At 40.9% G+C, this 14,152-nt stretch overlaps 2 protein-coding genes across 3 annotated transcripts; one reads left to right on the forward strand and one right to left on the reverse strand.

Moving 5' to 3' along the window:
* The first annotated feature begins 3,316 nt into the window (after positions 1-3,316).
* Positions 3,317-10,106, forward strand: nipsnap2 (nipsnap homolog 2). Its single transcript, XM_041941023.1, has 10 exons — positions 3,317-3,419; positions 4,117-4,256; positions 4,696-4,741; positions 5,175-5,269; positions 5,484-5,554; positions 5,680-5,820; positions 7,391-7,422; positions 9,089-9,183; positions 9,480-9,563; positions 9,784-10,106. The coding sequence occupies exons 1-10, from the start codon at positions 3,328-3,330 to the stop codon at positions 9,846-9,848; spliced, it is 861 nt and encodes a 286-aa protein (XP_041796957.1). The 5' UTR covers positions 3,317-3,327; the 3' UTR covers positions 9,849-10,106.
* An 811-nt stretch (positions 10,107-10,917) lies between these two features.
* psph (phosphoserine phosphatase) lies at positions 10,918-13,473 on the reverse strand. Of its 2 annotated transcripts, none has more exons than XM_041941024.1 (6): positions 13,410-13,473; positions 12,568-12,711; positions 12,319-12,453; positions 11,833-11,978; positions 11,556-11,704; positions 10,918-11,457 (listed from the first exon to the last, which is right to left on the reverse strand). In XM_041941024.1, exons 1-6 carry the CDS (start codon positions 13,448-13,450, stop codon positions 11,347-11,349), a joined length of 726 nt encoding a protein of 241 aa, XP_041796958.1. In that variant the 5' UTR covers positions 13,451-13,473; the 3' UTR covers positions 10,918-11,346. The 2 variants fall into 2 exon arrangements, with proteins under 2 accessions (XP_041796958.1, XP_041796959.1); XM_041941025.1 differs by lacking the exon at positions 13,410-13,473 and adding an exon at positions 13,265-13,387.
* Positions 13,474-14,152: the final 679 nt, after the last annotated feature.

The following is a 14,152-nucleotide window of genomic DNA, read 5'->3' on the forward strand; positions in this document are numbered from 1 at the left end:
CTATGCAATGAGGTGAAAATTAAGTAAACGTTTCCTCACCAAAATCAACCACCTTGATAACTCTGACAACTTTCCAAACTGAAAGAGCAAAATTTCAGCAGATTCAATCATACTTCAAATTCCCAGACGCATCTACACTTTGCCTTTTGGTATTCAAAAATGTTTCAGCGAGAAAACACTCCCCTATGATTCATGTCTTTGAACTTAAAACAAATCCCTCCATACTTTCTGAATTCCAGTGGTGGTAAGTAGTCTTTCTGCTAAAGCCAAGTAAGCTTTAGCAATATGGTCCCCGTTAGCTTCATAGTCACTCTGTCAAATAATAAATCAGTCTCAGCTGGTACTGAATTCCTCCATGGTTGCAACTTCATCACCCTCTTTATCATCCATGAGCAACTGGATCCTACAGCTCTGACAGGCTCTTCCTGAAGGCCTGACGACACACAAAAATTCAGTTCACCCGTTATTTACAGCATATCAGCATCTACTAATAGAAGGACCTAATTTCATCTTATCGTTTTGTCTTTGTGGCGAAGGTCACACCCATGCCACCTGCCAAACCCAACATGGTAGATGCGGTGTTCCTGGCGGCAAGTTTGCAAAATGAAGTAAGGTTTGGTCCCTTGTGTGAAATTTAACATATCATCATGTGAAATGTTGTGCAAATGCATTTCAATCTGCGATCTGTTTTGCACCAGAGAACGCCTGCTCTCACCAAACAGCGGTATGCGTGGTGCCAGACTTGAGTGTGTCACTGACTGGAGAAAGTGATGCACTGCCTCTACCACTCTAAACCACTCTGTTATGAGAATCACCACTGCAGACATGGTCAGGTTTGAGCTTTGTGCAAAATTGCTGTTGACAGGCTATGCATTGAATTGTGGCGCCCTCACCTGTTCATCTGGTGTAGTGTGTTTTGGGAAGTCTTGGACCACCGTGCACACCAGATTGCATGCAAGTTATTGTGCAACATTTAATTTTTGTTCTCACTTTTATTATTATGACTGAAAAAACAACGGCTTTTCTAGAAAGTACGTTGACGTTTGCAAATCAGTGATTCTTCTTTGGCTGTTCATACAGTTTTGTAATTGATGTTGTTTACAACTTCTGCTGTTACCATTGTTTTATGTATAGCTATTATCATTAATGTTCCATTTCCTAATCAAAGATAGTTTTATCTTGCTGAGATGTATTCAAAGACAAATTTCCACTAAGGTGGACACGTCATATTAAAGTTTATTGTACTGTATTTTGTATTGAGGCCAACAGAAGAGGGAGATTCCCACCGGTCTTCATTTTCAGGGCCATCATATCTGCCAAATACCCTGGCTTTTTTCTAAAAATGCCAGCTGAGGATCATTTTACTGTTGGATATGATGCATTTCAGACATACACTAAGAGGCAATAGTGTGTGGTATCCACAACAAGAAACAATGGGCCCTTATTGCCACAGACATTTTGACAAGTCATGGCAGGAAAAGCACAGGTGTAATTAATAAGCTTAATAAAGGCTGCTTTCAGTTAGGTGTTCTAGCTCCAGGGTCATGGAATCGTGCTGGCTCATTGGCACTGCTTTACGAATTACCTAAATCAAACAGAGCCAGCATTATTTTTATTAATTACACATGTGTTTTCCCTACTGAGCAAGTTAGAATGTCTGCTGTGAAAAAAGTTAGTAAAACTTTTTTTCCTCTTCAATAAAAGAAGCTTCTTTCAGAATATATAGCAGAGACGCTGCCACTGTAATGAAGTAATGAAGCAGACTCTAAGCACTGTCCTGATGTCAGAAAACAAAGTAGCAACTGTAACATAGAAACTGAGTCTATTTTAATGATTTGGAAATCATTCTTCAGATCAATACACAGCAGTGGTGTAAGGTAGCGAACTACATTCACTCAAGTACTGTACTTAAGTACAAGTACAAGTACCTTCACTTTACTTTTTTGATTTTACGCAACTTTATACTTCTACTCGGCTGCATTTCAGAGATAATGGAGTTAGGAATGTACAAACAAAGCATATGATCACTTCATAAAATACTGTTAATGTGCTATGATAATGATGAATAATGATAATGGATTACATTTATAAAGTGCTTTATCGTGATACTCAAAGTGCAGGGTAGGGAAGCCCACATATAGATTAAACTCCAACAGTTTATAGTATTCCAATAGTTAAGGTAAATTTTGCTGTTAATATTTTCGTACTTTTACTCAAGTAAAAGATCTGAGTACTTCTTGCACCGTTGCTATATTACATAGTGGATGTTTTTATCTTATTCTACTACGCTCTAAACAATCTCACATTTCAATTCATTGTAAACCTTCACATTGTTCTCTACATGTTTTTCATTTATAAGATGAGATGCCTCAACAAAAACCTTTTCTTATGTATGTGGACACTGATCATACCTCTGAAAACAAACTGCAACAGATATTTGTCTGAATGTGGGATTTTAGTTTTGTTGTGACGTTCTAGGATGGTCAGTTAGATTATTCCTCCAGACTATAGAGACCTTTTCACAGAGGACATTTTAGCATGTTACAGAAGGAGAAGCACAGATGTAAATAATAAAATCAAGGATGACTGAATTCCATGTAGCTGCTTTGGTTTCAGGAGTCTGGTGCCGTGCATGCTGGCTCACTGAGTGAGTTTATACACACATGTATGCAGGTGTTGAGTCTTTTCCTGGTTTTGATCATGTTCAGGATATGATATTTACTTGGAACATGAAAATCCTGATTAGTCATATCTCTGTATACACAATCATAACAGTATCCAGGCTTCTGATCTTGTCTGGATTTCTCATCACTTTGTTATGTACCGACAAAGTATGTTCAGAAACCTGGATTAGATGTTTATGTGCCACAGTATCTGGTATATGGTATGGTATGATATGTATGTATGTATGTATATGGTTTCTTGTACCCTGGCTAGCAGATCTGGGTTTCTCAAAACCAGTATAAGGACTTATCGAGTTTTCTCCAAATTAGGACATGATGTTTGCATGCGCAAATCATGACCAGGATGCTATTATGCATATTAACACAACTCCTATGCCACTTCTACTTTGAAAAATCTAAATGCATATTTCACTCATAGTCTCTTATTTATTGAATTAATTTATGACTTTTTTCTTTCTCTTTGGTCCACAATATCACACTGCTTAATACTGTCTCTACATGATACAAGTCAAAATGTCATCATGCTCGCTGTTTGTTCTTAATCTTTGGTCCATAGGTGACTGTGACCCGGTCTTGAGATGAGAGCGCCGCCACCTGCTGGTCAGAAGTGGTAACAACGGTTGCCCTGTCAGCACTGTCGAAGATGGCGACCGGAGTCCTTCACAGAGTCAGCGGTGGCCTGGGTCGGGCTAAAAGCAGGGCCCAGTCCGCCGGACAGCTCGTCGTGTGGTCCAGGTGGGGCAGCCGTCAGTGTGTATGTGTAGTAGTCATGTTTGTAGTGTTTGTAGTTAGCTGTTGTGTTATTTATTCCAGTACGTTTCTGTCGTGGCGACGATGAGCTTGGGCATGCTAGCCCGTTAACTGCTAGCCAGCCCTCAGTGGCCTTCAGCTTGAACTTAACATGAAAGCTACACCCTTAAAATTGTTCGTTCCGTGATATTTAAAGTTAAAGCTGCGCGTGTTTGCTGGTGAAGGTGAAAGAATACAAGTTTCTGTCATCTTTTGTTCTTGAGCATCTCAAATGTTCAAGGTCAATTTAGTACTATATTGTGAAATGTGATGAATCTGCTTGTGTCTTATAAACAGCGTGTAATTGTGATGAGCGAGCCATGCACTGATAGATACTGTGACCTGCTGTTCTGTCATGTATGACATACATCATTATCACAGTGTGTATGCAGTGGAGGCACTGACATGTCAAGCCCAGCCTGTCTTTTGACCTTACATCAGCAGCTGTAGACCTGTGCTATTATAAGTGTTATTATGTTTTCTATCAATGAAGCGTGTAGGCTCCCATGAAGATAATAAGTAAAAGTGAGTCCAAACCTAGTCAGGCATCAAGACAGAAAACTAGGCAGCCAGGCTTGCCATAGTTTTAAAGTGCTTATGAAATAATGGTAATTTGTCATCTGTGACTCATCTGTGTTTGCAGGGGGTTTGCAACATCAAGCAGCAGAAACAGAGAGGACAGCTGGTTTAAGTCACTGTTCGTGAGGAAAGTTGATCCCAGGAAAGATGCACACTCCAACCTACTGACCAAAAATGAGGAAAGTAACCTGTACAAAATTCAGTGTGAGTTGACCACCGTCATAATCCATAAACCATTTGAGGGCTGCAACGATTATTTTTACTGTCGATTAATCTGTTCATTGTTTTCTTTATTCATCGATTAGTTGTTTGGTCTATAAAATGTCAGATAATGGTGAAAAATAGCAGTTAGTGTGTCCCAAAGCCCAAAGTCAATGTCTTGTTTTGTCCAAAACCCAAAGATATGATTCAGTTTACTGTCATAGAGGAGTCAAGAAACTACTAACCACTAAAATACTCACATTTTAGAAGCTGGAATCAGAAAGTTTTTATTTATTTATTTTTTAATAAAAAAATTACTCAGGCCAATTATGAAAATAGTTGGCGATAAATTGAATAGATCTAATCTACTAATCGTTGCAGCTCTAAACCATTTATCCTAAAGTAAAGATGAGATTGTTTTTAAGTATGACTCTCTTTTCAGTCCATAATGTCAAGCCAGAGTGCCTGGATGCATACAACAAACTCTGGTGGGTGTCTTTTCATATTATTGACTAAGCTGCTCACTTTTTTTTAACTTGAGCTAAAGTAAAAGTAGTAACAGCAGGAGTAGCGTGAGGCCGGGACGACCTAGTACACCGTTTTGCCGTGAGGAATTCTGAACGGTCTATTCCTGTGAGATGATTGACGACCTGGCACGACTTTAGTCCTTCACAGACCAACTTTGCTCATACCTAAGATGACTGGAGCTACTGGAGCGACAGAGCCTACTTGTAGTTAGAGACTCATTTGGGATTTGCAACATTAGAGAGAAGATGTGTAACTAGAAAACACGTGATTTACCATTTGGACTTATTGTTGATTAAAAGTGAATTTTGCCTTGCAGAGTAGGATCAAATGTACTTGTGTGTCTACTGTATTTCAGTTTATTTGGTTCAATTGGGTGTTTCTCATTCATCGCAGTGAGGATGTTTTGCCCTCTATCCATGCTGATAAGTACTACCCCTGTGAGCTGGTGGGCACCTGGAATACCTGGTATGGAGAACAAGACCAGGCTGGTAGGATTACTAATATCAACACACTGATGTATCTGTCCTGCATGGTCTGCGCAGTTTGCAAATCAGTAGTTTTGTTACACTGCATATGCACACTCATGCTAGCATGCCATACCACAAGCCTTTACACCACAAAAGGGTTTGTATTTCTCATTGCCCTTATTCCATAACTATATAATTGCAGGTTGTTCACTTCTTTTTTTCCCCTTTCTCCCAGTTCATCTGTGGCGTTACAGAGGGGGATACCCAGCGCTAACAGAGGTGATGAATAAGCTCAAGCAGAACCAGGTAAAGACTCCTTCAGACACGTCTCGTTTGTATCGCCCCTGCCTAATGCTTTAGTAGTGTGCCAACAACGGAGTACAGCCATCAGTCGACGTAAAGCTTATTGATTGGTGTCTATCCATTGGCAGGACTTCACAGCGTACAGGAAGGAGCGGGGTAAGATGCTGATGTCTCGCAGAAACCAGCTCCTGCTGGAGTTCAGCTTCTGGAACGAGCCCGTCCCCCGAGAGGGCCCCAACATCTATGAGCTCAGGTCCTACCAACTCAGGGTGAGTAACAGAACAGAGAGTTCTCTCCTCATTAGCAGTGCTGTTGATGTTTGTGATTGAGTGAGTTTGAAAGTGTGAGCCCAGCCCATAATGTCTGATGTGGCCCATAACTCTGCTCATTGCCAAACATAATCAGCATTACCAACAGTCCAAACATTTGTTAAACTCGAATGGGTGTAACTGCTTATATTGAGTTAATCGCCCCTTCTTATTTATGTAGCCCAAAATCACAAGAAATGCCCTAATGGGCTTTGCAGTCTGCACATTATACAATACCCCTCAAACTCCACCCAAAAAATCCTTTCAACACTCTGAACCCCACAACCTGTCAGCAGGTTTGAAAGGCATGTTTTCTTTTAAAAAAATCACCAAAATTACACCATTTATCGTAGAAACTGTAAAAACAGAAATAATCTGCAGATTTGAACATTTTTGATGGTGCTCGTACAAATCATGTGTGACACACGCTTCCTTCAGAAAAAATAACCACATATAAGCTTAGGATAGTCATAGTCAATCAAAATCACTTTAGTCTACAAAAATAAACAATTTGCATGAACCAGAACCAGCATGTGACAAAAACTCAGTGAAATCGACTGAGCAAGAGGAGAAATTAAACGGCTAGTTTGGAGAGGTTGATAAAAATTTGTGTATAACTTTGACGCTTGATTGCTTTTGAGCAAAAAATCGTTGTGTCGGTTAGTCTGGAGAACAGGATACAGCACAGCATAACCTGCAGAGCCCGTTTCCTCACATTGCCTGTTGTTTAATGTAGAACCAGATTTTTCCTTATGATGTAAATGACAGAGCTAATAAACTTTGCATCCTCACAACCACACACATTCGTTCACAACTAGGAGCCTTCACAGCAGAAAGGGGCAGCGTTACTCTTTCACTTTTCCCAGCTCACATTTTCTCATTTAACCTGATGATCTCCCAGTCACATGCTTTGCTCGTGTGACCTCAGAAGTACCTCCACCCTCACAAAACTACTGTAAGACACGCAATGACCCTGTGGCGTCAGCATTCAGGACCAGAGCGGTGCTCAAACGATCATCATTTGAGCTGTTTTTTTCCACATTATTTCTACTTATGGACTCATACATCAAATTGGCAGTCCAGCAGCACATGATTATAGCCTGGATGAAAGGTTAAATTGAAAACAGTCTTAGTCCTATGTAATACTCCATACACACCACGCCAGCTCCTGCAGATTAAGTTGAGTTTTTTTTTGTTTTTTTCCAAATCTGACAGGAAAAACTGTCTCCTGATCAGTGCTTCAGTGCAAGCTATTATCCCTCATCACAGACCGAGATAACATCAGAGAGACAGCAGGGCGTTAGTTATCTTAAGCACCAGAGAATGATTGAAGAAGCTGTCGGGTGCAGCTGTAATTTCAACTGATCTTCACAATGACAAAATACCTGCGTTACGTCTTTACCATTTATTTGTGTCAATGTGTTTAGTCTGGAAAGAGGAAAAAAAAGCGTGATACCAATCTGTATTTTTGAAAACTCTGAATTATATATGTTTTATTGCAATAAAGAATATTGTGTTTTCTTTCTTGCAGCCAGGAACCATGATCGAGTGGGGTAATTACTGGTAAGGCAGCCTGGATTCATTTGATTCTCTGAGCTTTAGTTACAGATCGGTTGCACTACATGAAACCTTCCTCATCATGCTGTCATTAATAAGAGCTATTCCACAGAGAGGCACTATTTTGAAGCGGTACTGTCATGCTCTCAAGCCAAGATTCAAATTCAGAGTGGAATGTTATGTACACTGCAAATGTGTGTATAATGAGCCTGGAACGAGCCGCTGACGGAGCCAGCAGGTCAACGTTTATCAGTTGGTGCAATGTAGTTGATTGCAATTGATTTTAACGAAGACCTGAGCTTTCTGCACACGCCTTAGTTTTCCATAGTCTTTTTTTTTTCTTTGATTGCCTAGTAGTGGATTTCTCTGTTGGTCTTTGTACTTGTCTGACCAGTTTTTTGCGACAAGTTGTTCTTCGACTTTGTCAGTGATGTTGGATGTAAAAGATAACTCTACTGTGTGTGGTAGTCGTCACATGCATTTGTGGTAATTCCTGTCATGTGCATGATCTTATATGTGACTGCAGCTTGACTTGACTGTCGTCCAGGCTTCTCTGCTTTGAGGCTTCAGGTTTCTCTTCTTCCTACAAGGCTGATTCTAAAAAAGTCGGGACGCTGTGTAAAACATAAAAACAGAATGCAGTCATTTGCAAACAAACTGTTTACCAGCAACAGTTTTACAAAGTGTTCCTGAGTCCATGCAGCAATATTCTTTATATAATCACATGTTCACAAAGTGGTGAACCTCGCTCCATCCTTGCTTGTGACAGCTGAACCTTTCGTACCCAATCATGATACTATCACCTGTTACCAATCAACCTGTTTACCTGTGGAATGATCCAAACAGGAGCGTTCCACAACTTTCCCAGTCTTTAGTTGCTCCTGTCCCAATTTGTTTGAAACGTGTTGCTGCATCAAATTCAGAATAAGCAGATACTGAAGCTGATGAGGTCAAACATTAAATATATTGTTTTTGTCCTGTTCTCAATTGAATATATGTCAAAAAAGATAAGCAAATTATACCATTCTGCTTTTTATTTATGTTTTGCACAGCATACAAAAAACTCACCTTTGATGAAAAGATTGTGTGAGGACAAGGACACTCTCCCTAAAGCTGCTGTTTCTTTTCACATGTGTGCATTTATTCTTACTTTAACCGGCGTTTATTTGAACAGACCTGCAAAGCAATTTAAGTCACTTTCAATACAATCAGTGAAATAGAGGCTCAAACATCTTCAAGTTACATGAAGATCTGAAGCTTTATAGTTTAGTATCCAGACAATGTTTATGATTTGAATAAGTACATGTTAGCTTTGGGGGAAAACGCGGTGGATTTAAGACATTCCACTCTCACCAGTCTACTCATCTCACATGGACTAGGCCATTGTTAAGAATCATGAACATGTATACAGTATGAAATGATGTCACTTATGGTTGGCTGGGATGTTGCAATCGATAATCTCCAGCTATGTTGTGTAAGTTCACATTGAGAAAACAGTCTAAATGCTGTTGAGTAAATTAAAACCAGTCGAGAAATTTAGAGATGATGTCTAAATCCTTGTGGTTGAAGTCTGGTCAATTATCTGATGTGTGCAGGCCTCCTCTTGTTATGTCAGATGAAGCCCTTGGTGTTTTTTGGCCTGCCTTGTGACTGAAGTTGTTCTTGTGTGCAGGGCCAGGGCAATTGGATACCGCCAGCACAACAGAGAAGCTGTGGGAGGGTTTTTCTCACAGATCGGCAATCTCTACATGGTTCATCACCTCTGGGGTACGATCAAATACCAGCTTTCTGCAAAATTACACATTGTGACCATGTAGATAATCATGCTTGTGCTGAAGTCATGAGTTGCTCCACAGTAAATCTGAAGAAATAGTTTTGCTCATGTATATTATAGTATTATGTTATTTAACAACAATGCCAAACAATGAGCTGCTTCCAGTTCCTAGAAATTTGAGGCTTTGCTGCTTTTCTTTGTTCTGTATTGTTGTAATGTTTGTTTTTGGACTGTCACCTTCGGCTCCAGGAGATTTCAGTTGATAATGTGTTTCATTTGCTGATTGCAGCTTACAAAGACCTTCAGTCCAGAGAAGACACGAGGAATGGCGCCTGGCAACAGGAGGGCTGGGATGAGGTGGTTTATTACACAGGTGAGCAAAGAAAAAAGTCCTTTTCTAAACACAAAGTGGTGATGAAAACTCAGCTGTGTGTCTGAACAGAAAATCTTTCCATACTTGTCTTGAGCAACAACTTATTGAGCGTTTTAGTCGCTTTTAGAGCTTGCTGAACCTAATCAATATCAAATGGACTTTAAGCTGTGAGAACACACCTAATCCACTCAAAATCTTTCGTGTTTCACCTTTTTTCCAGTTCCCCTCATTCAGCATATGGATTCCAGGATCATGATCCCGACAAAGGCTTCCCCGCTGCAGTGAAACGAGACGCGAGCTGGAGGCTGAAATCAAGTGGCACCACCCTTTTGAATGTTACATCCATCCAGAGCATCACTATCATGGTTCCACCGATCCTGTCAGTGCTGCCAATCATCCCCTCTCTGTTATTGTCTTTGCTTTCTTACTTCAAGATGTCACTAGGACAGAGGAGGTAACAATGTCTACCATGTATCTAAAATTAAAACAGTCCAAGCCACTTACAGCCCCTGACGACACACTTCTTTTTTTTTTTTTTGGGGGGGGGGGGGGGGGGGGGGTTGTGCAGCAGGATGAGTTAATTTGGCCAAGTTGAACCTCATGATGGTCGTTATGTCCGACGTCTCATGCCACATTAAAACTGGTCCATGAAGAGTCCATCTCTAAGTTTAGAACCAACCAAAGTTACTTGAAAAGATGAGCAGCTGTGTAAGTGTGAGGACAGATGGGGGGAGAAACAGTACTGTTGAAGCTCACTGTGCAATGCAGTGGCTATTTATTTATTTAATGAAAATTTGGAATACACATGTTTGAAGTGTGCAAATAAGAGTCACTTTTATGTTAGCCACGCTATTGCTGAGTGACGTGAGAGAAAGCCTCTGTATTCATGAAAACAAAGTATGATACGGTGTAAAATGTAAACCTCATAATTTTCTATTTTAAATCAAGGAGTTTTGCAAACCACTCCTTTCAGTTGCTGTTACTGGATGTTCCTTGGTTCCCTGTCATGGTAATGTTGATGTTTCATGGTGCTGTGTTTGTAATTATGGCTTCTACTTCTTTCTCGTGAAGACAGCATGCCTGGTTTTAAAAAAGTTTTTATCCAACATGTTTTAAAGGGGCATAACTATCATGTATGATGAACTCTGAAAACAAGAGTTTTCCACCAGTGGCTGAGTGAATCTGGCACTAAGTGGGCAGTCATGCTGCTGCATATTGTAATATCAGATTGTATTGTAAAGGAAGCATGTTTATCTTGTCTTTTTGTTCCTCGGTTCATCGGGGACAGTGTAGAGAGAAGGACGAGACACAGATTAAAGCAGTTCAAACAACATCTTTGACAGCATGTTCTCATATTTAATGCTGATGTTTTCTACAGGACTGAGGTTACCACACTCACTGACATGTCTGGTTACAGCTCTTGGTATCCATACAGAACTAAAACATTTCTTTTGCTCATTGCACATGCCATAAGTTGTTGTACTAGCTTAACTAAAAGGTTCTGATGCAAAAGTGCAAAAACATCTAAAATAATTTTCTTTCCCTCCACATAGACAGTGTTTGGTTATTTGTTTAGTATCTTCTAGTATAAAAATCAATAGGGCAACATCCCCGTGAAGGTAAGATTGGTCTCACGAGTAATAAAAACTAGTAAACATATTCATTCATTATAAAAATCTATTAAGAGTTGAAGGAAACCTGTGCACTGGATAAAACCATGAAGAGGCACACATGGGTGCAAATATAAAATGTTAAAATTAGTAACAGTTCTCTTTCAGCATCTTTAAATCTTTTCCAGTTCCTTTAGCAGCTCCCCAAAACTTGTCACGTACCACAAAGACCGCTCCTTAACCTGCGGCCTGACGACATTACCTCCAAATCCAATGAAAGCACTCTGAGGGTGAGAGGGAGAGAGAGACATCACTGTATAGCTCCAAAATGCGTGGCTGTGCTTTCAAGAATGCATTTTTTTAACACAACGTGAATACTTACAGCAGGAGGGCATGCCTCAAGATCAGTGGCTCCATCGCCAATCATCACCACAGTCTTGAAGCCGTACTTCTCCTTCAGCATGCTGATGACCTTTCCTTTTCCACCACTCTCAGCTGTGGGCTGACTCTCGTCAAAACCAGCATATTCTCCTGGGAAACACACCATTTCATTTAGGGATGTAGAATGATGCTTCACAACAAGCCGACAGGAGTGTTGTGACACTCCAGATGAAGGAAGAGATCTGATTCAGGCACACACAAAAAAAAGACACTCTTACCATTGAAGTAGAACTTGAGTCGGTTGGCGTAGACGTGATGCAGAGGAATGTTTAGCTGAGTGGCCACATGTTCAACAATGCAGCGGAAGCCACCTGAGATGAGAAACACCTTTATGTTGCGCTGGTGCAGACGGTCCACGAGCTCCCTGGAGAAAGATAAATGTCCATTTATTAACACTCAAGTGAGATGGATGCAGCGTTTCCTTACATTTTGGTAGAGCAGGAAATAGTTAACGCAGGATGTGGACCAATGGGCTTCATCTATCAACTGTGGCTATCAACTGTTTTTTTCCTTGTAAAAAGCACTTCTAGGAGTTTAAATTACCAGTATGCTTTACAAATAGTATGGTATAAATGGTGAGTTCAGGTGATGGATTTATGGCCACTGAATCTCATGTGCACACTCATATTACTGTACTGAGTGGAAGACACTCACATACTGGGTCCAGAAGGACTGGCATTTCTCAAATAAGGTCACATACTCACCTGATACCTGGCGTCAGCTGAGGTGGGTGGTCTGTTATCAGTTTGTTCACTTGTTCTCTGGAACATCGGATGATGGAAAGACGCTCAGTTAGGGCTGTTTTAAAAGTCATGGAGCCACCCATAGCTTTGCGAGTCCTGAAATATGAAATATATATTTTAAAAAAAGTGCAAATCCAGGGCAAAATCATAATAAACGTGTACTTTTGAGCTCATACTTTCATGTTATGTGGACAACACAGACACACATACATTTCAGTGACTGCATCCCCCACACCGCAAAACTTGGCAAGCTCATCTATGCCCTCCTCTTTGATGACCGTGCTGTCCACATCGAAACAGACAGCTTCTGCTCTCCGGAAGAGCTCCTTTGTCTGTGAGAGTGTTGCCATTATGCTGGAAAAAATAAAAGACAAACACACAGTATGAGACACTCAAAGACAACAGCAGCACTTGGGAAAAAAGGGGCTAACAACTCTGGTCTAACAGAGTTTGATGTCTGTGATTTTGTCCGGCAGCTGCCTGCTTTCATTGTTTGACTAAGCCCTGCGTGCAGTGGATGTCTTCTAGGCAGTGGAGCAGCAAATACATCCATTGACTGAAATACCTGTGTGCAAACGTTTCTGCATCAACGGAGCTCATCTCAAATAAACACAGACCCCCGGCCGATCGTGTGAGGCAAAAGTGCGTTACATAAGGTCTGCCTACACGATGCATATGATAGGCCGTTGTGGACACCCTCTGGTCGGATTGCGTCACCCCCCGGCGTACTGCAGAGGACCCGGGATGGCGAGCAAAAGCCAGCACACATGAGAAGACGGTGGCATCATCCAAACCAGCCGCTTCCGCTCGTTTAATGAACGAGCAGCTCACTGCGGCAAGTTGCCACAAAAATGTCTGTCTTTGAACTAACGAATAACCATTAGCATCGGATCTGAGGGGATGTTACCTGCCTAGTGGGCTTCAATTCGCTTCACACAAACTCCATTCAGTTGCCGGAACCTGGATACAAGTCAGTCTTCGAGATGAAGCTAATGTCTTCGCGGAAAAAAAAAATATTTTAAAAAACGTACAAGTCGTGCTCGGGTACTTACTGGTAAGGGCAGCGTTGGTAAGGCACTAACAGCTTCAGCATTAGCCGACCACTCAATGAGCTCACCGATGAGGAAGGACAGCGCTGAGTGCTCGGCCAATCAGGGGCAAGCCGGTGAGGGACCGCCCACTACCCGCTGGCTCAGTTCCATGACGACATCAACGATCAACTAACGGCTAATTTATGCTAACACATTTCGTTAGTTATCATTACAGGAAGTGTATTAAAGTAGGTCTACTGGCATTAAAGCAGAAGCCATTGGTACACCTGGCCGTTCATTAGAGTGTAAGGAAAGATGATGGCAAACGTGACTAAATGTGATGTTGATAAAACAAATACATTCGCATTTCTGCCCGAGTCAGGTGAATTTTCATTGGCAATGCTGGTTGTTAACCAATGAAAACAGCTCCCATGGTCCGAGGCTACCTGCCATCAAACTTTGTCTTGTGTTGTCAGGGTTAGGTATTCAAAAAATGTCACAAGCAAGCAGCAATGAGCAGCCTGCAAAAGCTGAACAATCAAGGAAATCTAATTCTATAATATAATGTAATTCTAAATACTTACACTCAAATGCAGCCGTGTTTCAGTATGGTACACGCATCCAAAGGAGAGAAAATGGTTGCTTTTGCCATCCTGTGGTTCCTTAGATACAGTCAAATGCAGAAGATAAATTGTTTTTTTATGAATGAGTATTTAAAATAAGTTTTACTGTGGAAGTGGTAATATATGTTCAGCTTGCAGTAT

Source organism: Chelmon rostratus, chromosome 7 (assembly GCF_017976325.1).
Source record: "Chelmon rostratus isolate fCheRos1 chromosome 7, fCheRos1.pri, whole genome shotgun sequence".
NCBI classification, from domain to species: domain Eukaryota; kingdom Metazoa; phylum Chordata; class Actinopteri; order Chaetodontiformes; family Chaetodontidae; genus Chelmon; species Chelmon rostratus.

Bases quoted from the DNA above. Each gene is read 5' to 3' on its own strand.
- psph (XM_041941024.1), bottom strand. From the start codon at position 13,450: ATGCTGAAGCTGTTAGTGCCTTACCAACGCTGCCCTTACCA. The intron at 12,712-13,409 runs GTAAGTACCCGA...TATTTTTTCCAG, and splicing joins TACCAACGCTGCCCTTACCA to CATAATGGCAACACTCTCAC. The intron at 11,705-11,832 runs GTAAGAGTGTCT...TGTGTTTCCCAG, and splicing joins ACTCAAGTTCTACTTCAATG to GAGAATATGCTGGTTTTGAC.
- nipsnap2 (XM_041941023.1), top strand. From the start codon at position 3,328: ATGGCGACCGGAGTCCTTCACAGAGTCAGCGGTGGCCTGGGTCGGGCT. The intron at 3,420-4,116 runs GTGGGGCAGCCG...CTGTGTTTGCAG, and splicing joins CAGCTCGTCGTGTGGTCCAG to GGGGTTTGCAACATCAAGCA. The intron at 4,257-4,695 runs GTGAGTTGACCA...CTCTCTTTTCAG, and splicing joins TAACCTGTACAAAATTCAGT to TCCATAATGTCAAGCCAGAG.